Source organism: Antechinus flavipes, chromosome 2, assembly GCF_016432865.1.
Source record: "Antechinus flavipes isolate AdamAnt ecotype Samford, QLD, Australia chromosome 2, AdamAnt_v2, whole genome shotgun sequence".
Lineage (NCBI taxonomy): Eukaryota > Metazoa > Chordata > Mammalia > Dasyuromorphia > Dasyuridae > Antechinus > Antechinus flavipes.
The window spans coordinates 43,804,610-43,824,429 of NC_067399.1; the positions used below are offsets into that span (position 1 = coordinate 43,804,610).

The following is a 19,820-nucleotide window of genomic DNA, read 5'->3' on the forward strand; positions in this document are numbered from 1 at the left end:
TTTCTTTGCCTTTGAAGAAACTCATTCTGGTTTGGAGATAGAAAGACAGAGAATAAGGGAGCTCTACGTGAGCAAAGGTACCTCCAGGTACTTATTACTTCTGGCTCCTGACTTAATACTCTGAGGCTACATTGAAAGGCAGAACTGAAACAGAACAAAGAGTTTTTAGGGAAGTTCTAGGGTCCTGGAGCAGGCTTTGGGCTGAGAAGACAGGCAAGTGACAGGTAAAGGCTAAGAAGGACCAAACAGGATGGGCAATTATTGTGAGATCTCGGCCTCTGGGGATGTCAGATTCAAAAACTCATCCCTACCTAGTGCATCTTTCCTGTTTTCCCTGATCTTTGGCAGAGTTGATGTTGCTGGGTTCCAAACATATACTTTCCTTATTCTTTCCCCCAACTACTAGCTAGGAGGAGGGATGGGGAAGAAGGTTGGGTGAACCAATTTAATTATAATTTTGCTATGCAAAAGCTCTTTTTGCTCTTTTGTTTTTACTGTGTTTTAATAAACACTGTAGCCAGATGGCTCTGTGAATAGAGCACTAGGCTAGAGTCAGGAAGACCTGAGTTCAAATGTAGCCTCCAAACTTATCAGCTGTGTAATCCTGGGCAAATTACTTCTGTTTGCCTCAGTTTCCTCATCTGGAAAATAAGCTGGACAAGGAATTGGCAAACCCCCCAGTATCTTTCCCCAGAAAACCCCAGTTGGGGTCACAAAGAATCAGTTGGTAGTCATTTTTTGTTCTTGAAGAGGACCGGAATGACATCACTAACAGTCAATTTACAGTGTGGCTGATCAGACCAATCCAAGTCCAGAATGCTCTATCACAGAGCATTAATAGACTATGTGAACATCTGGGATAGATTCTCCAAATTTCTATGTCTCACAATTCTTTTGAGTTACTTCAATTCTGCTTTGCCCTTAGAACGCCGGACTTTTGATGACAGCATGCAGTGCTGGGCAGTCCTGAGCCATTGTCTCCCATGTCACCCAGCCAATTCCAGGGATTCTTCAGGCTGCTCTTGAGAGTGTCCTTGTATTAATTTTTTTGACAAAGAGCTGGATGCAACTATAAACGAAATAATGAAAGCCACTGAGAAGTTGATCATATTCAACTATGTGCTAGGAAATGTTTAACAACTATCTCTTTGGGGGAAAACAATATACCTATGACACATTTTTTAGGTTTCATCTGCATTAACACTTTTTCTGTCACTTATTTAATTTTAAAAATCAACAAAGCAATAAATCAAACCCTGATTTGTAGCATGTAACTATTTCCAAGATGTAGCCACACTAAAATGTAACAATTGGCTCTCACAATCGAGTAGGAGCTGAATCCCGCCAATCCCTGCATATAAGTCTTATACATAAAGTTTCTCAACTGCAGGATCAGGGAAGAGCCACTGAATTTTCATAATGTTCAGAATGAAGAGTGATATTCCATTTGTTTTCCTTTAGGCTAAATTTTTGGTAGAGTTATTGAATGCTATTAAACCTATTAAGCAGAGAAAATAGATTTAATTTCTTCTGGTAGGAAAATGAGTACTTTGCAAGTTATTGCAAACCCTTGCAAGTGTAGGGAGATAAGCAGAGGGAATCCTGAAGCCTTTGAGAATGCCAGGACATATCCTGGCACACTTGGTTGGTGGCTCTAGGATAGTGCCACCTAGTGGAACAAGTTACATATTATATTCCTTTATTGGTTAAGAGACAGCTGGCTTTTCTGTAGGTTGCAAAAAGTAGGGCTGTATTCTAGTGTCACTGGATTATTTGCCATCTAAGTGAGGGGGTGAGGGAAAAAGAGGGAGAAAAAAATTTGCAACATAAAGGTTTTGCAAGAGTGAATATTGAAAATTAAGCAGATGTTTTGAAAATAAAAAGCTTTAATTAAAAAAAAGAAAAGTATAAAAATAAAATAAAAAAATAGTTCAAGCAATGGTCAATGAAACGTAGTAAATTCCTTTTATGAATGACATATAGTATTGATGAAAATTGCAGGGAGAATCAAAGAAAAAAAGAATCAAAGGTATCTAGATAAGTATAACAAAGATGCAAATATTTGAAATAAAATATTAATGAAGAAAAAGATAATATACTCTGGTGAGATTGAATTTGTAAGAGAAAGTCAAAGCTGACTTAATATTAGGAAAACCATGAAATGAACACTATTAATTTTAAAAAATTAAATGATAATGAGGTAAAGACTAAATGCACCCATTTGTGTTAACACTAAAAAACACAGGAATAATTAGACCTTTCCTTAAAATAATAAATAATTTATCTCTCAAATTGAGATTACTATTATTTGTAATAGAGATAAATTAGAATCTTTCCCAATAAAGTCAGAGGTGATACAAGGATGTCTGTTGTTATTTCTATTTGACACAATTTTAGAAATATTGGCTCTAGGGATAGGACAAGAAAAATAATTTGAGGAATAAAGTATAGATTAAAAAAGGAAATGGAATTATCACTTTTCATAGAAGATATGATGGTGTGCTTCAAGAACTTGTAATATAATACATTACAGCAACTAGAGTATTAGGCTTGGACTCGGGAAGATTCATCTTCATGAGCTGAAATCTGGCCATGGACATTTGTCTGCTGTCTGACCATAGGCATGTTACTTATCCTTGTCTGCCTCAGTTTCCTCATCTGCCAAATGAGCTGGAGAAAGAAATGGAAAACCACTCCAGTATCTTTGCCAAGAATAACTTAAAATGGGGTCATGAAGAGTTGAACAGAGCTAAAAGAATTTAACAACAACAACAAAAACTGAAAACAAATTGAAATCAGTAACTTCAGCAAGTTTTTAGTATATAAAATAATTCACACAAACCATTAATATTGCTATAAAATGCTGATAAAACTCAACAAGAAAAGACAGAAAAAGAGATTACATTTTAAATTACTACAGAATGTATAAGGAGTCTACCTCCTGCCAAAATATACATAAAACCTATGTGATATAAATACAACTCCAAGCCACTATTTACACACATAGGGAAATCTAAATAATTGGGAAAATATGGATTGCTCATGAGTAGAATAAACCAATATAATTAAAATGACAAAACTACCTAAAATAATTTACTTGTTCAATGCTATATCAATAAAAGGGAAGAAAAGTCAAGAATCTCAAGAGAAAAAAAATGGGGAAAAATAAAAAAGAAGGGGGCCTAGAAATATAAGATCTCAAACTATACTACAGAGGTATAAATATTCAAAGTATCTGTTACTAGTTACAAAATAGTTTCATCAGTAGAACAGATTAAGTAAAAAATAGAGAGAAGCAAATGCATCCAATAATTCAGTGTTCGATATAAGGGGGTTGTTATTATTGTTGTTGATAAGTCCTGTCCCATTCTTCGTGACATAATGGATCATATTATGCTAATACTGTCTGGGAGATTATCTTGGCAGAGTACCAGAGGGGCTTGCTATTTCCTTCTCCAGTGGATTAAGGCATATAGGGTTAAGTTACATACAGTTGGTGAAAGTTGGAGGCCACCTTTGAATTGAGGACTTTCTGACCCCAGGCCCAGTGTTTTATCCTCTAAGTTGCTACTGAGATAAGGACTCACTATTTGACTAAAACAGCTGGGAAAATTGGACAGCAGTGGAGTTGAAATTAAACCAATAGCTCATACCTCATACAAAAATAACCTCCAACTGGGTACATGACTTAGATATAAAAGGTCAAATCATCAACAAATGAGCGAAACATAGAAATAATCATCTGCCAGATCCATGGATTGGTTTTTGTTCTTTGTGCTGGACAAGGACCAAAATGACATCACTATGTTGGACTCAAAGTCCTGTATGTCTGTGACTAAGAGAGAAAAATTCATGACTAAGCAAGGAAGAGAGAGGAACATAGACAATAATAGACCTGTTAATAATTACATAAAATTAAAAATCTTTTGCATTAAGAAATAAAGTTACAATTAAAAGGGTAACAATTGACATGGAAAAATCTTTGTACTTTTCCTCAGATGTATGAGAAATTGATTATAATTTATTTTTTTAAAAGAATATTCCCAAATTGAAAAAGTCAAGTCTAAGGACATGAATAGGCAGTTTTCAAGGGAAGAAACTTATGCTATTTATAACCATATGAAAAAAATGCTCCCACACACTACTAATTAGAGAAATGTAAATTAAAGCAGTTCTGAGATTCTACCTCACACCCATCAGAGTGGCAAAAAAAGGGAGAGGGAATAATAAATATAGGAAGGGTGGTGGGAAAACAGGCATTTTGATGCATTGTTGGTAGACCTGTGAATGGGTATTGCCTTGTCCCGTTATTTTTTCAGTTGTATCCCACTTTTGATGACCCTTTTTGGGATTTTCTTGGCAAAGATATTAGAGTGCTTTGCTGTTTCCTTCTCCAGTTTGTTTTACAGATGAGGAAACTGAGGCAAACAGGGTGAAGTCATTTGTCCAGGATCACACAACTAGTGAATATGTGGGAATTGAATTCAAGTCTTTTGGACTCCATATCTGGCACTCTATACACTATGCCACCCAGCTAGCTGCCCCTTGGGAATGGGTACCACCATTCTAATGGAAAACAATATGAAATTAAACACAAAAACTCACCCAACAGTACATGCTTTTTGGTGCATCTATATACAAAAATGGTGTGAAAAGATCAGGAGGGAACCTCCCCCTGGGAATCCTGCTGGATTCAGTGGGTACTTTGGCTGACCTTCCACCAGGAACCTTGGGCTGAGCCAGAAGGACGGCAGCTGTTACAGTCCCAAGTAACATTGCCAGCTCCTCTTTGGCATGAAGTGGGTTCTCGGGCAACCTCCAGAAAGGTGCTCAGAAGTGCACGCGCTTATCACCCCAAAGTCTCTTGATAACAGATATAGAGGAGAAATAAATGATGAGAACCAATCGATAGACACCATCCCACCCCTGAGCAGGAAAAGGCAGGGCCGGTGTATGATTGGTGGGACAGGAATATATAGGGAGAAGGCAATGCTGAGGCAGGAACCCATTCTACATTGACCCATCACCATGGCCTACCTGGGACTTTTATGCTGTTTTGCCTTCATTGGCGCCTCTTTAGGTAAGTGCTTGGGTCCCCTCAGGGAGCCAGGAAGGGATGTTTTCATGGGTGGGCTCTTCCTTGGCAATAAGGAAGGGCCTGAAAAATCTAGGAGACAGAGAGACAGAGAGAGAGAGAGAGAGAGAGAGAGAGAGAGAGAGAGAGAGAGAGAGAGCGCACTAGTTCTAGGGCTAGAAGGAACCTTAGAGATCATCTAGTCATTTTATGGAGGAAGAAACTGAAGGCCACAGATCTAAGTGATTTATTCGTCACCAAGATGTGAACTTAGATCCTCCAGATGCCTGAGATCTACCAATGACCTTGCAAAACCAGACATCAGGCTAGAATCCCAGCATGAGCCTCTGTGGCATTTCCCCATAATCAGTACTCTTGCCGAGGCTTGGTCCAGACCAACGATCGGACCCAGGTAGTGAACTTCCATTGTGAGACTCAAGAATTCAGCCACAGCTTAGAGGTAACTGAGGCACTGGAAGATTAAAGGGCTTGCTCATGATCACACAGCTGGTATTGGACTGAGGTAAGATTGGATCTGATCTTTGGAGTCAATTAGAACTGCTCCCAGTCCAGGGTCACTGCCCAGTAGCCCAAAAGGGACATGGGACCCTCTCAGGCTAGGTGAGAATGAAAGAGGAAAATACATCGACCATGGGGTCGGGGCAGCTTTATCAAAACTGTTTGAGTCTTTCCTGCTGAGTGGGCTGGGTAGTAAGCAGGGCATACGTCGGTGAGATTCTGGGGGAGCAGAATTCTGTAGCAATTCTCTCTTCTCTATCAGACAGATTCAGGAAACCCAAACCGCTTGATTAGACCCATTGGCTCAGGCTGCTGCTGTCCTTGCTCCCCTGAGCCAACAGACTTGGACACAGCCTTGGTGGTCCCCCCAACCAAGGGCTTTGAGGAGAGAATTTGGGTCATGGTTCTCTGAAGTTAGCTTCTCAGTAATCCCATGATCCTTCAGGTGAGACAGTAACACTGCCCATAAATTAGCAAGTATTTTTTTAGAGCCTATTCTATGCAAAGTACTGTGGGAGCTACAAATATAAGACAGTTCCTGCTCTCACATAACTAATCTAGTTGAACAGATCTCTCTCTGTCTCTATCTGTCTGTCTGTCTCTCTCTCTTTCTCTTACACACACACACACACACACACACACACACACACACACACGAACACTGCAAAGCAGTCTAAGACAGAATGACATCCAGTTGTATGGGAAGTGAAAGATTGAGAAATTCCTGGTAGACTTCTGGGAGAAGATGAACTCTGAGAGATGAATAGGAGTCTGACAAAGAGTGTGTGTATTTACATTGATTCATCAAACATTTATCACACTTTATATTGCTAAACTGGAGATAAGCTAGAAACTAGAATGGTCAAGAGTCTTGAGGTAAGGGCCATATATAGATTGGTTGATGGGATTGGGGATCTCCAGCCTGGAGAACAGAAGGCGCAGGAGTCTTCAAACTTTTTAAATAGGGGGCCAGTTCACTGTCCCTCAGACAGTTGGAGGGTCGGACTATAGTAAAAACAAAAACTTTGTTTTGTGGGCCTTTAAATAAAGAAACTTCACAACCCTGGATGAGGGGGATAAACGTCCTGTTTATCTGGCCCGTGGGCCGTAGTTTGAGGACCCCTGCTAGGACCTCAAATATTAGAAAGGTCCAAGGCAATCCTAATACATCTTGGATGGAAAAGGCCATCCACCTCCAGAGAGAGAACTATGAAGACTAAATGTAAATCAACACGTACTATATTCACTTCTTTTTTATTTTTCTTCTGTTGTTTTTTCTCTCTTGATTTTTCTTTTTGTTTTGATTTCTTTTCTCTGAACATGATTTATAAGGAAATATATTTTTAAAAAATTAATGTATATATATAACCAAAAATATTGTTTTTACATGTAACTCAGAAAAATGAAAATTAAAAACAAATATTAGAAGCGGGATCATGTGGAAGGGAGAGAGTAGCACTAGAAGCCATGGGCTGAGGGTGCAAAGAAGAGGATTTAAGTTTGAGACAAAGAAATGTCTCCTAACAATGAAATCTGTGCAGAAAGAACTCTTTAAAAGTGAGTAGGTTCCCTTATTGGAGGACTTTATCTCAAAGGCTAAATGATCATCAAAAACAGGATTCCTTTTTTTTTTCCCTCCATGAATTAGACTAGATGCCCACTGAGGTCCCTTATAGCTCTGAAATTCTGAGTTATATGATTTATTAAACCCTTACTGAGGTTTGTGATAGAAGATCTATAAAGTGATCAGACAGAGCTTTTGTTCTAGTAAGGCCTTAAGGACTCTAGAATATGGACAATAATAATGCAGATACTGGAACCAAAGATTTAGAGCTAAAAGGAACTTTGGAGGTATCCCTTTCCCTTTGCCCATGTAACAAATGAGAAAAATGGGCCCCAGAGAGCCATCTGATTAGTAAGTATCTGAGGCTACATTTGAACTCAGTTCTTTGCTGTCTCCTCACCTCACAAAGTACATTTTTCAGCGACTTGTGAAAAACAGACTTTTGGGATCTGAGAGGAAGTTGTTCTCCATCGAAGCTCCCTAACCTGGCTTTGGACTTTTAGGGATCATCAACATCCCGAAGTTCTTACACTATCTTGACATCTCCCCCAGGCTGTGGTGTCCCTACCATCGAGCCTGTCCTGAGTGGCCTGGCTAGGATCGTCAATGGTGAAGAGGCTGTCCCCGGCTCCTGGCCCTGGCAGGTTTCCCTTCAGGTGAGAGTCTGGGCTGGGCTCCCCAGGTAGGGGTGCTGACCAGGTAGGACCCTGAGGGTGGGGTATCCTAGAGCCAGAAGGCCTGAAGTTCAGTGCTAGAGTAGACAAACTCCTTGACCACCTCAATCCCTAGGCTATGACTGAATCCCAGACTCCCTGAGATTTCCCTGCTTTGTAGTGTGTAAAACATGGGAAGTAATGGGTTTCTCTGACTTCTCTACTCCCAGGACACAACTGGCTTCCACTTTTGCGGGGGATCAATCATCAGTGAAGACTGGGTGGTCACTGCTGCTCACTGTGGTGTCAAGTAAGCAGTGGGAAGAATTATCTTTCTTCTGGGGGAGAATCAGTGAAGGAATACATTGAAACAATTCATAAGTCCAGTAAAGTAGCAGGACACCAACTAAAACTACCAAAAAAAAAAAATCAGCATTTCTTTATAGTAATAACAAAACCTAAGGACTATACAATAGAATGAGAAATCACATTCCAAAAGGACAAAATATTGGGGATCAATCATAGAAATACATATATTCCTTCCAGAAATAATGGAAGACATAATTGGAAAACTATTTATGGCTCTTGGTTGGGTTGCACCAATATTAACAAAAATGAAGATTTTGCTTAAAAAAAGCATAGAATTAGGACAATTAAAGGATTAGGACCATAAGATCACAGATGTAGAGCTGGAGGGGACCAAAAATATTATCAATGTCCAACCACATATACTTTATAGTCAAGGAAAATTGAGACCTAGCGATATGAAATAATTATTTGGGGTCCCACCGTTAGGAAGTAGCTTCTCTTTTCAATGTGCCAATTTTCTTCTGACAACTTTATGAAATGAGACAAAATAATAAACAAATTCATTTACAAGATGGCACAGTTGAGAATTTCTAGGAAAATGTGGAGCATTGGGGAAGTATGACAAAGGAAAGATTAGCACTTTTAGCCTTGTGAGGGTGTGGGCTGCTCTACAGAATATGCCCCCCATTCAGAATATGATTCTGAAATGAATATCCATCCCTCCTCCTAAGCACAGCACACAAATGCATAAACCAGATGAATGGTGTTCCATGCATAGATAATAATCCCATGGGGTAGAAACTCTCCGATGTGATCTGGTTCTTTGTTCCCTCTATTATCTAGTTTTTTGTTCCCTCTATTACAGGAAAACTGACCTGGTGATTGCTGGTGAGTTTGACCAAGGTTCTGATGAGGAGAACATCCAAGTGCTGAAGATTGGCCAGGTATGACCATGTCCAGAGGCTTCCAAGGCAGCGAATGGGAAAAGCAATGAGTGACCCTCAAGTTTTTCCCAGTCCAAACCTCCCACCAGACCTAAATCCCTCGAGGGGTCAGGCCGCCATGTTTACCTCTGAGATTTCCTAACTCAAGATATACTTCTGCCTAAAACATACTTAGTAGCTCAGGGGTCCAAAGATTTGGAAATGGAAGGTACTGTTAAGATCATTAAATCCAATCCCCTTTTTTAGAGATGAAGAAACAGATTTAAATGATTTGCTTATTTTTCTCATAGACAATGATTAGTAGAGCCAAGTCCCTTTCCACTGTACCAAAATCAGTGGATAGAGAATATGTGTTTCTTGGGTCCAATCACCCAAGGATGGACCTTTAACAACCAGCTCTGTAGGAGAAACATTGTATGCAGGATACACTTTTAAGCATGATTAATCTGCATTATGAACTTTTGTCCATCATTTTATTAAGTCTAAACAATTAACAAAACAATAAATCAAGCCCTAATTTGTAGTGTTTGCAAATGTTCAAGCTAAAAATTTAACAGTCAGCTCCCACAAGCTGCACATCCCTGGCTAAATTATTGCCATTGCCAAAACTAGCATGATACTGCCCATTTTATGAATCAGAGATCTGAGCCACCATGTCAGGGTCTTCACAGGAATGAGGAATAAGAGGGGGAGCCATTGCATGAATGCAGCTTGTGCGAGGGGAGGTGGGCTAGGAGATCAGGGAATTCTATATCCTCTCTCCTGCCTCCTTTAGGTAGTGAAGCTCAGGGATGGGGACTCTCAGCTGGAGGATGAACAGATATGGAATATAGAACGAGCCCCCAGGCCGACCCCAGCTGAGCCTTCAGGAATAGGGCCATATGTCCTGGGGGATCATGGGAGCAGTTGTGACGCTGAGCCTCTGAACTCTTGGCCCTCTGTTCTGGCCAGCTCATGTGTTCCTTGATCAGTATGTGGCAGGATCCCCAGAGGCATGGAGGCAAGAGTCACTCATTGATTCATTCATTTGAAGAGCATTTATCCCAATCCTACCAGGACATGGAGCTAGACCTAGAGATACAAATAAAAAATTCAAGGACTCATTGCCTTATGCTCTACTATGAGAAAAACCTTCTACAGATCAATAGATTCAAAATATTTGCATTAAATGCGCCTCTTTAGGGTTCAGCAAAGTTGTAGTGGTGAAAGGAAGGAAAAGGACAACAAGGCTAAAGGACAAGGCCCTTTCTGGTGGGACTTCACTGGCTCTCGGTTAATAATCTCATTTGCATATGAAAAGGTCAGAGAAAATGAACTAGTTCCCAGGACCTGGACTGTCTTGAGTACCTTCCTTCCACTCTCCAGCAGCTCATTTTCTTTTTTTTTAATCATTTATTTGCTTTTTTATTTTCCCCTGATTTCAGGTTAAAACAATTTTTGACATTCTTTTTAAAATTTTGTGTTTGAAATTCTCTCCCTATCATCTCCTTCATTGAGAAGGCAAACAATTAGATAACACATGTGTAGAGCTCATTTTCATAAACCAAAAAGTGAGGGTTTTTTAAAAACTGAGCAAAACTGATCCCCAAAGCCCTGTGGACATGATTGGGCAAATGGCCATTACCTAGTTCTGACCCAATCTGCAGAAATGAAGACTTGGGAAATGTACTAAATAATCACCATCGTGTTAGACTGAGCTGTCTCACTGAATCAGGATAATGTGCCCAAGTTCTAAAATGGAGCACATGCTTTCCAGCACAAAATAAACAACATTATGAGGGGGGAGAGCATTAGCTACTGGGGCTATCAGAAAGAAGACAGAGTTTGAAGTGACTTGAGCTTGGAAGGAAATGAGGAATTCTAAGAGGTAAAAAAAGGCCATGGACTTTAAGAGTGATGAAAGAAGCTGAGCTAGCTCTTCAGGGGCCAGGATAGCCCATAAAAGTGGGGGTGGGGAGAAGGGGGCTAAAGGGAGCATCTCCTTAGCCACGGCTGTCTCTCCCCACAGGTCTTCAAGAATCCCAAATTCAACTTCTTCACCATCACCAATGACATCACTCTGATCAAGCTGGCCACACCTGTCCAGTTTTCAGACACAGTGTCCCCCGTCTGCCTTCCCAACTCTGCTGATGACTTCCCTGCAGGCTCCAACTGTGTCACCACCGGCTGGGGGCTGACCAAGCACACCAGTGAGTTTGCCAACCAAGGTGGGGGGGTCCTAGAGGGAAGTATTGGGTGGAAGATACAGAGGCACCCTTGTCTTCCTCTCCCTCAGAATTCTTGGAGTGAGGTGAGATTCTGCCTCCTGGCTAATGTTGCTCTTGTCTTGGGGTCTTCCAGACAGCAAAACCCCCGAGAGGCTCCAGCAAGCTGCTCTGCCCCTCCTGTCCAACAGCGAATGCCAGAAGTACTGGGGTAGCAAGATCAAGGACAGTATGGTCTGCGCTGGTGCCAGTGGTGTTTCCTCCTGCATGGTACTTGCCTCTCTCCCCCCATTCTTCCCTAGACTGGCTAGTCTTTAGAAGAGCACTGGGGGTTGTGTTGCCCTACAGTTAGACTTAATTCTGCCTTGTCCCCCACCCATCTTCTGATCCCACCCCTCAGTTCTCCAACACTCCCTTTAGTCAGTCGCTGAACAGGTATTAAGTGCTTGTTATATGATTATCTCTCTGCTAGACACTGGGGGAGTCCAAAAAGAGAAGGCATAAACCCTAAGAAACTAAGTTTCTAGACAAAAGTCAATAAGCATTTATTAAGCACCCATTATATAACAAGTATATATATATATATGTGAGCTAGACAGCTCACACACATATGAGCTAGACAGCTCAATGGGACAATAAAGTCATATATATATATATATATATATATTATATATATATATATATATATATATATGACTTTATTGTCCCATTGAGCTGTCTAGTTAAAATATGACTTTATTGTCCCATTGAGCTGTCTAGTTAAAATGAACCTGACTGGGGTGGTATTTGTGGGAAGAAGACATTTCTAAGAAGTGTGAAGGTAGAAATGAAAGACTAGAAAACAGATAGAATAGGTGAAGCAATATGAGGGGGAAATCATTACTGGATGATGCTGAAGTTGTGACTTTGGCAGAAGTGTGAGAAGGGAATTCTAGGAAGGGAACTGGCAAGAGTAAAACAGTGAGGAGCCCCACCTCTGAGAGTATTGTATAGAAGGGATTGGATTATTCTATAGAAATAAGGAGGGAAGAAAAAAACAAGCATTTATTAAATAGCTACTATGTGTCAGGCACTATGCTAAGTGCTTTAAAATAGTATCTCTTGATCCTTACATCCCTACATCCTCTGTGATGTAGATGCTATCATTATCCCTATTTTATAGATGAAGAAACTGAAGTAGACAGAGGTTATGTCTCTTGTTCAAGGTCACTTAGCTATTAAATGGGTGAGGTTAGTCCCTACTCTCCTTAGCTCTAAACCTAATACTCTATCCACTTCATTACACGGTTATCTGAGGAATCAATAGTCTTGAGCAGGTGGTAATGTGATGAAAGTGATACTTCAGGAAGATTAATCTGGCAGGGAGAAAAGTATGAAAAGGGAGGAGAGCTCAGAAGTCATTATAGAATTCTAAGAAGTTAATTAATAAGAACTGGGATAAGCGTCAGCACAGTGGGAATGGGTAGATTTGGGAAAGATTTCAAAGGAAGAAATGACAAAACTAGGTAACAGTTTGGATGCAGGGAATGAAAGACAGAGGCACAGAGAGACACTGAGAAAGAGAAAGAGACTGAGAAGAGAGCCTCTCCCATTTCTCATCTCACCTCTACCTCCAACTTCCCTCTCTCTTCCCTTAATGGCTCAGCCCCTCTTCCCTCACCCTGCCACTCCTGTTGTCCATTTCTCCACCTTCTTCAACCACTCTTCTCCATCTCTCCTCTTTCCTCTTTCTGCCATCAAGAAAGCTGGACCCAGAACTCCCTTCTTTTTCTCTACAGGGTGACTCCGGTGGCCCACTGGTCTGCCAGAAGGATGGCGCCTGGACCCTGGTTGGTATCGTCTCTTGGGGCAGTAGCACCTGTTCCACCTCCAGCCCCGGTGTGTATGCCCGGGTCACAGAACTCATGCCCTGGGTGCAAGAGATCCTGGCTGCCAACTGAGTTTCCTGCAGGGGATGGGTTTCCCTTGTGATGGTGTGAGATCTCAATAAATTTCCTGGAAAGAAGAGTTGTTTCTCATTCTTGGGTCTGTGCCTGTGACCTCTTCTAGAGATTTCTCCCCCTTCCTTCTCTTCCTTCTTCCAAGAGACCAGTTCTGGGATGATCCCTTCCCCATACAGAGAAGTACAGAGAACACAAGGCAAGAGTTCTGGATATTGGCCCTAGTTTATGGCCTAGTTTAGGGAGCCCTTTGCCATCCTCCTGATCACCTCCCATCCCCAAAATTTCCTCCTCCCGGGGTCTCTCCCTTACCCAAATGCTCCCTCATGTCTGGCTCAGATCTAGAGGAAGATGCTTCTTTTTCTCAGCTGTCAGATATAGATTTTGGGGGGAAGGATGGTCTTCAGAGGGTAGAGCTTACAGTTCATAATAGTTGATTGAAGAGAGAAAGCGTAAGTATGTCATTTCTCAGGAGCCTCAGAGCCAATCAGTCTGGGGAGAGAAAGTATAAGGATAAAAGTAGTTTAATTTTTAAAATAGATTTTTATTGATATCTTTGGTGGTGTGGTAGAGATACATTGTAAAAAGAGAAACAGGCCCTGCCCTCCAAGAACTTACATTCGTCTAGAAGGAAGTCATATGTAGACAGACAGACAGATAGACAATATGTACATACATACTTAGACTGATGAATTGCAGAAGGACGGATGGATAGTAAGATGGATAATGGATGGATGGATAGTAGGATGGATGATGGATGGATGGATAGTAGGATGGATAAGGGATGACTAGATAGACAGAAAGATCAATTAATGCATGATGATTGGACAGATCATTTATTTACTATGTATTGGGTCTTGTACTAAGTTCTGGGGGCTACAAATTGCTGTTTGCCCTTGATTTTTTTTTTTTACTTTTTGTTTTGTTTTGTTTTTAAATGATACCTTTTTATCTTTAAAATATATACAGAGATAATTTTCAATATTCACTCTTGCAAAACTTTGTGTTCCCAATTTTTCTCCTTCCCTTCTCCTACCTCTTCCCCTAAACAGCAAGTAATCCAATATATGTTAAACATGTATAATTCTTTTTTTTTATTTTCTTAGTTCTTTTTAATTTTTATTAAAGCCTTTTATTTACACAATATATGCATGGGTAATTTTTCAACATTGACCCTTGCAAAGCCTTCTGTTCCAAATTATCCCCTCCTTCCTCCCACTCCCTCCCCTAGACGGCAGGTAGTCCCATACAAACCATGTACAATTCTTCTACACATATTTCTACATTTATCATGCTGCACAAGAAAAATAAGATCAAAAAGGAAAAAAATGAAAAAGACAACAAAAAGCAAGCAAACAACCACAAAACAACTGTGTTGTGATGCACATTCGCTCCGACAATACTCTTTCTGGGTGCAGATGGTTCTCTCCATCCAAGTCTATTGGAATTTTGCCCTTCATTTTTGAAGACCAGTGAATCATGGGTGATGTCTGTGTGTGTGTGCCTGCAGGCTTTATTGGGGGCAAGCCCTCTTAGTCCTGCTTCAGGCTCAGCCTTTCAAAGAGGTGCTTGCCCACCCTGGTCTGGGGATCGGCCTGCACATGGTGCAAGATGGGCAGTGGCCACCCAGGTGCTTCATCAGCTTGTCCAGGTTGTGGCTCTCCAGGAAGTCACAGGGGTGGGCGTGAGTCCAGGAGAACCAGGGCCTGATACAGACCCTTCTCCAGACTCAAGACCAAAATTCCTACCAAAATCCTCTTTTTTCTCTCAACTTCCTTCCCATCCGTGGAAAGGAAAAATCTCCACAGGAACAATTTATGTCATCTCTGTGTAATCATGGCTAAGTTAGTGAAGCTCACTGAGCTTGAGTTTCTTTATCTAGAAAATGGCAAAGACCTGCATTCCCTACTTCACAAGGGATCAAATACAAATATACACAGCCTGCTTTGAGACTCAGCTCCATCCTACCCTCTGCATGAGACTTTCAGCTGCATGAAACAGTAGATGTTGGGCTAGACTGAAAGTCAAGGAGACTTGAATTCTAATTCTGCCTTAGATATTGACTAGCTGGGTAAACTTGGTCAAATCACTTCATCTCTGCCTGCCTCAGTTTCCTCATCCACAAAATAGGGATAATAAATATCTCAACTTACCAAAGTTACTTGAGAACACAATGAGGTAGTATTTGTAAAGTGCTTTCCAAGTCTTAAATTGCTATAGAACTATTTCCTAGTGCCCCTGTCCCTTCCTTCTGAGACTGCCTCCAATTTACCCTTTATGTACACAATTATTTAAACATAGTCTTCCCCATTTGGGATCCTGGGCTTTCAGATTTGGGGGTTTTTTGTTTGGTTGAATTAGGGGGGTTAAGTTTTTTTTTCCTTTTGTGGTTCCCCCAAGTTCAAGAACTTAGCACAATGTTTGGCACATAAGAAGCACTTAATAAATGCTTGTTGGCCAAGTATACATGTAAGCCCTTTTTAAATGCCAACTTTTAATAATCGTAAATCATAGCTTGGGTTTTATTAGTTCCCATCAGAGAGCTGACCTTTATTTACACAGGGCCTGCTCGCCATAAATCTTGAATTCTCCCTTGTACATGCTCTTAGTCCATGCAGGAAGCCCCAGCTGCCACATCCCCAGCACACCCCACACTCCTCCCATCTCCTTCCCTGGGCCAAGCCTGTATCTTGGCAATCCTCAGAACTTGGACCTTTTCTCTATAAGATATCAGGTCATGCCTTCCAGCAACCACCTTGTCTGTTGTCCTAAAGAAGAGGGAAAGGCTCATGGATCAAAGGTCACCGGATAGCCCAAGAATTCATCCCATTTCACCATCACCACCACCTTCCAAAGGAGGGAAGGAAAAACCTTTGAGTTTGACCTACTTTACATTGCAATGAGCAGCTATGACCACCCATTCGTTACTGATGAGGGAGCCCCCGCAGAAGTGGGCACCTCTTCTCTGGAAAGGAAGGGAACAGACAGGAATTATATGCATTTTGAAAACTTCAAGAGCTCAGAGGCCTCCTCTGGGCATCAAGGGACAGTCTCAAAGGCAGACAAGAGGTCCAGCAAGCCTTGAGCCAGAGAACGTAGTCATGATGCACGACCCGGAGACTGGGATGAAGAGGGATCCCAGACAAGACTGGCTGGGTCTCCTGCCAAGCTGGACATTTCTTCCTTGCCTAGTAGGGCAGAAGTTGCTGTGGGTCACGGAGGCTGATGTTTATGAGATTGAATTGTTGCCAACTCCACAGGAGGCTTCTTGGAACCTCTCAATCCCTCTTTTCTCCCTCACTGGCCATTCCACCCTCCACCCACTTCCCTTGATCCTGTAGGGAGAGGAAAAGATCTGGGGGTGGAGAAGGAAAGGGGGTGATAATAGCTACACTCCCCATGAACCAAGTCTAGATACTCACCTGCACAGGGACTTGTTAGGGCCAAGAACCAGCAACAGCACCTTTACCATTGACAATTATGAGGATATTATTCAGGACAGACTCAATGGCAGGAACACCACAGCTTAGGGACATGGTGAAAATAAAGGTGCTTAGGGTTCCTGGTCTTGGTGGAGCTAGGTGAGCCCTAACCATCCCCCCCACCCCAGTCTCTCAAGCCTGCTGAAGTCTTAGCTGCTGCTGGAGACCCCCTCCCCCAAACCCTCACCAGCCTCTTGTTCCAAGGAATAATCAGGGTTGAACCCAGTTCACCTGCAGGAAATAGAAGAAAGGGGATAAGGAAGCTGAAGGCCTTTAAGAAAGCTGCCCAGCCCCAGGCAAAGAGACAACAAAGGATTTGGACTTTAACATCTGGCTATTCTCTTGGTGATTACTGAACTCAAAGGAAGGCTGCTCCCAGAAACCACAAGAAAACCAAACCAGAGAATATTACAGATATGGGAAAACTGGGACACTGATACATTGTTGGTGGAGTTGTGAAATGATCCAACCATTCTGGAGAGCAATTTGGAACTATGCCCAAAGAGTTATCAAACTGCATATCTTTGATCTAGCAGTGCCATTACTGTCTCTGTATCCCAAGGAAATCATAAAGGAGGGAAAAGTCTGACATGTGCAAAAGCGTTTGTGGCAGCTCTTTTTGTGGTAGCAAAGAATTGGAAAATGAGTAAATGCCTGTCAACTGGGAAATGTTTGAATAAGTTTTGGTACATGAAGGTAATGGAATATTATTGCTCTATAAGAAATGATGAACAAACTGTTTTAGAAAGGCCTAGAAAGATTTACAGGAACTGATGCTGAGGGAAAGAAGAAGAACCAGGAATATATTCTACACAATAAAAGCCAGATTTACAATGACCAACTATGACAGACGTGGTTCTTCTCAATGGTTTAATGGTTCAATGAGCCAAAGCAATCCCAATAAACTTGGATGGAAAATGCCACCTGCATCCAGAAAAAGAACTATGAAGATTGAATGTAAATCAACATGTGCTATGTTCACTTCTTTTTTTTTTCTCTCCCGTGGTTTTTCCTTTTATTCTGATTTTTCCTTTCCCAAAATGATTCATAAAGAAATGTACATGTATAACCAGGAAAAAAAAAACAATAAAAGAAAAAAAAAAAAAGATGAGTTCAATCCAGTCTTAGATACTTAATAGCTGCATGACCAGGGCAAGATATTTTATATCTATGGATCTATAAAATGAAGATGCTAATAAGTAGTTAATGTGTGAACCAGAGATATGATATGTGCTTTGCAAACCTTAAATGATAACTATAATTATTGGATAGTCAAATTGTTTCCCTTTTTTTGTAATTAATAAAATACTGTTCAATTCCAATAGACTTGGAATGGAAAATGCCATCCTTACGCAGAAAGAGAACTATTAAGACTAAATATGGATCAAAGCATACTATTCAAGTCTTGTTTATTTTTTGTTTTGTTTTTTCTTTCTCATGGTTTTTCCCTTTTGGTCTGATTTTTTTTTTTTTTTTGCACAACATGACAAACATGGAAATATGTTTAAAAGAATTGCACATATTGCTGTTTTGAGGAAGAGGGAGGTAAGGAAGGGAGAAAAATCTGGAACACAAAGTCGTATAAAAACAAGTGTTTAAAACCATTTTTACATGCATTTGAAAAATAAAATACTATGGAAATTTAAAAAATAAAAATAAATCATGCCTTCGAGTTATATTTCTAAAAATAGAATTCCTGGATCAGTGGACACAATAATTTTTGTAACTTTTACTATGTACTACCAGAACATACTCCAAAGATTCTCTGCCAGCCATGATTTCGTTGCTTTTTGTTATTTTGGTCAATATAACATCTATGGAGTGGTACGCCAAAATTGTTTTAATTTGCATCCCTTTGATTATTAGATTGAGCACTTTTTCAAGTAATTAGTAACAATTTGTAACTCTCCTCTCAAAAATTGTATGTTCATCAGCAAGAGATCAAAGCTAAACATTGAATGCCATGTAATTGTGATAGAGCTTGATCCAGAAGAAAAGTAAGAATGTCCTTCCCTTTTTTTCTCTGTGGAAGTGAGAGATTTGGCATGTGGACTCAATTTATGTGACAATCCATTTTGTTAAACTGCTTCTTTTGTATTTTGCCCTCTTTCCTTTTTATTCTTTGTCATAAGGTTTGACTCTGAGTAGAGAAGGAGTAAGGGACATACACAGAGATGGAGAAGCTACAAAAACCAACGGTGTCAAGAAAACATTCAATAAAAAAAGACAATTGTTCATATTCTTCACATAGTCATTAAATATTTTTGATTATGACAACTTTCTGCAAGCATCCACCATGGGCCAGAGGCAATGATAATCTTTCCAAGTAGAGTGAATATTCTCATTGATGAAACTGTTTTTGAGGTATTGAATCTATGCTTAATCAAATATGCTTGATGATGGAACTAGACAAGACAGAATTTTGTTTTTAATAATACCAGAAGGTCTTCTAGTGCCTCAGTCCATTATTCAATTCATTGATTAAGCAGCTATTGTGGGCAAAGATTGGAAACTCAGGTGCTTTATAGTCTTCCCTCCCTCCAGCCATTTTATAGACAAGAAAACTGAGTGAGACCTAGAAAAATGAAACAATTTGCACAAAGTTGCAAAGATAGAAAGTATTTGTGGTTATTTTTGTTTTAAGCACTGGATTTATAATTTCATTGGTGTTTAAGAAACTTGAGCCAAAGAAAACTTCCTCCACAAATACAAATCTGCAAATTAGATAGTTAATCAGGAAGATGTAAATGACTTTCCCAGGCAATCAGTTCATATCTAAGTCAAAGCATGAATCCAGGATTTCCTGACCCTCCCCCCCAAAATTGGCTATATTCACTGTACCATACTGCCTGCCTCTCTGTAGAGATAAGTAAGACAGTTTATCTGGCCATTTTGGAAAGCCAGAGACAACTTGGCATTCAATTTTCTTTTCTTTTTTTTAATAATACCTTTTTATTTTCAAAATATATGTAAAAATAGTTTTCAACATTTACCCTTACAAAACTTTGTATTTCCATCCAAGTTTCTTCCCAATTACCTTCATAAATAATTCCCAATGCTCTCTTTTTACAGAGCCAACTTTTTATTTTTCCTATTATTGGACATTTAAATTTCAAATTATTATTGTTCTT

At 40.3% G+C, this 19,820-nt stretch overlaps 1 protein-coding gene across 1 annotated transcript; it reads left to right on the forward strand.

The window, feature by feature from the left end:
* Positions 1-5,012: 5,012 nt before the first annotated feature.
* LOC127547687 (chymotrypsinogen 2-like) lies at positions 5,013-13,272 on the forward strand. The gene is made up of 7 exons (XM_051974656.1): positions 5,013-5,080; positions 7,710-7,813; positions 8,041-8,120; positions 8,985-9,063; positions 11,072-11,252; positions 11,404-11,537; positions 13,046-13,272. Exons 1-7 carry the CDS (start codon positions 5,029-5,031, stop codon positions 13,205-13,207), a joined length of 792 nt encoding a protein of 263 aa, XP_051830616.1. The 5' UTR covers positions 5,013-5,028; the 3' UTR covers positions 13,208-13,272.
* The last annotated feature ends 6,548 nt before the right edge of the window (positions 13,273-19,820 follow it).

What these genes read in the sequence shown, in the direction of transcription:
- LOC127547687 (XM_051974656.1), top strand. Translation starts at nt 5,029, where the DNA reads ATGGCCTACCTGGGACTTTTATGCTGTTTTGCCTTCATTGGCGCCTCT. An exon ending in CTTCATTGGCGCCTCTTTAG is followed by an intron (nt 5,081 to 7,709) that starts GTAAGTGCTTGG and finishes CATCTCCCCCAG; the next exon opens with GCTGTGGTGTCCCTACCATC. An exon ending in AAGTGCTGAAGATTGGCCAG is followed by an intron (nt 9,064 to 11,071) that starts GTATGACCATGT and finishes CTCTCCCCACAG; the next exon opens with GTCTTCAAGAATCCCAAATT.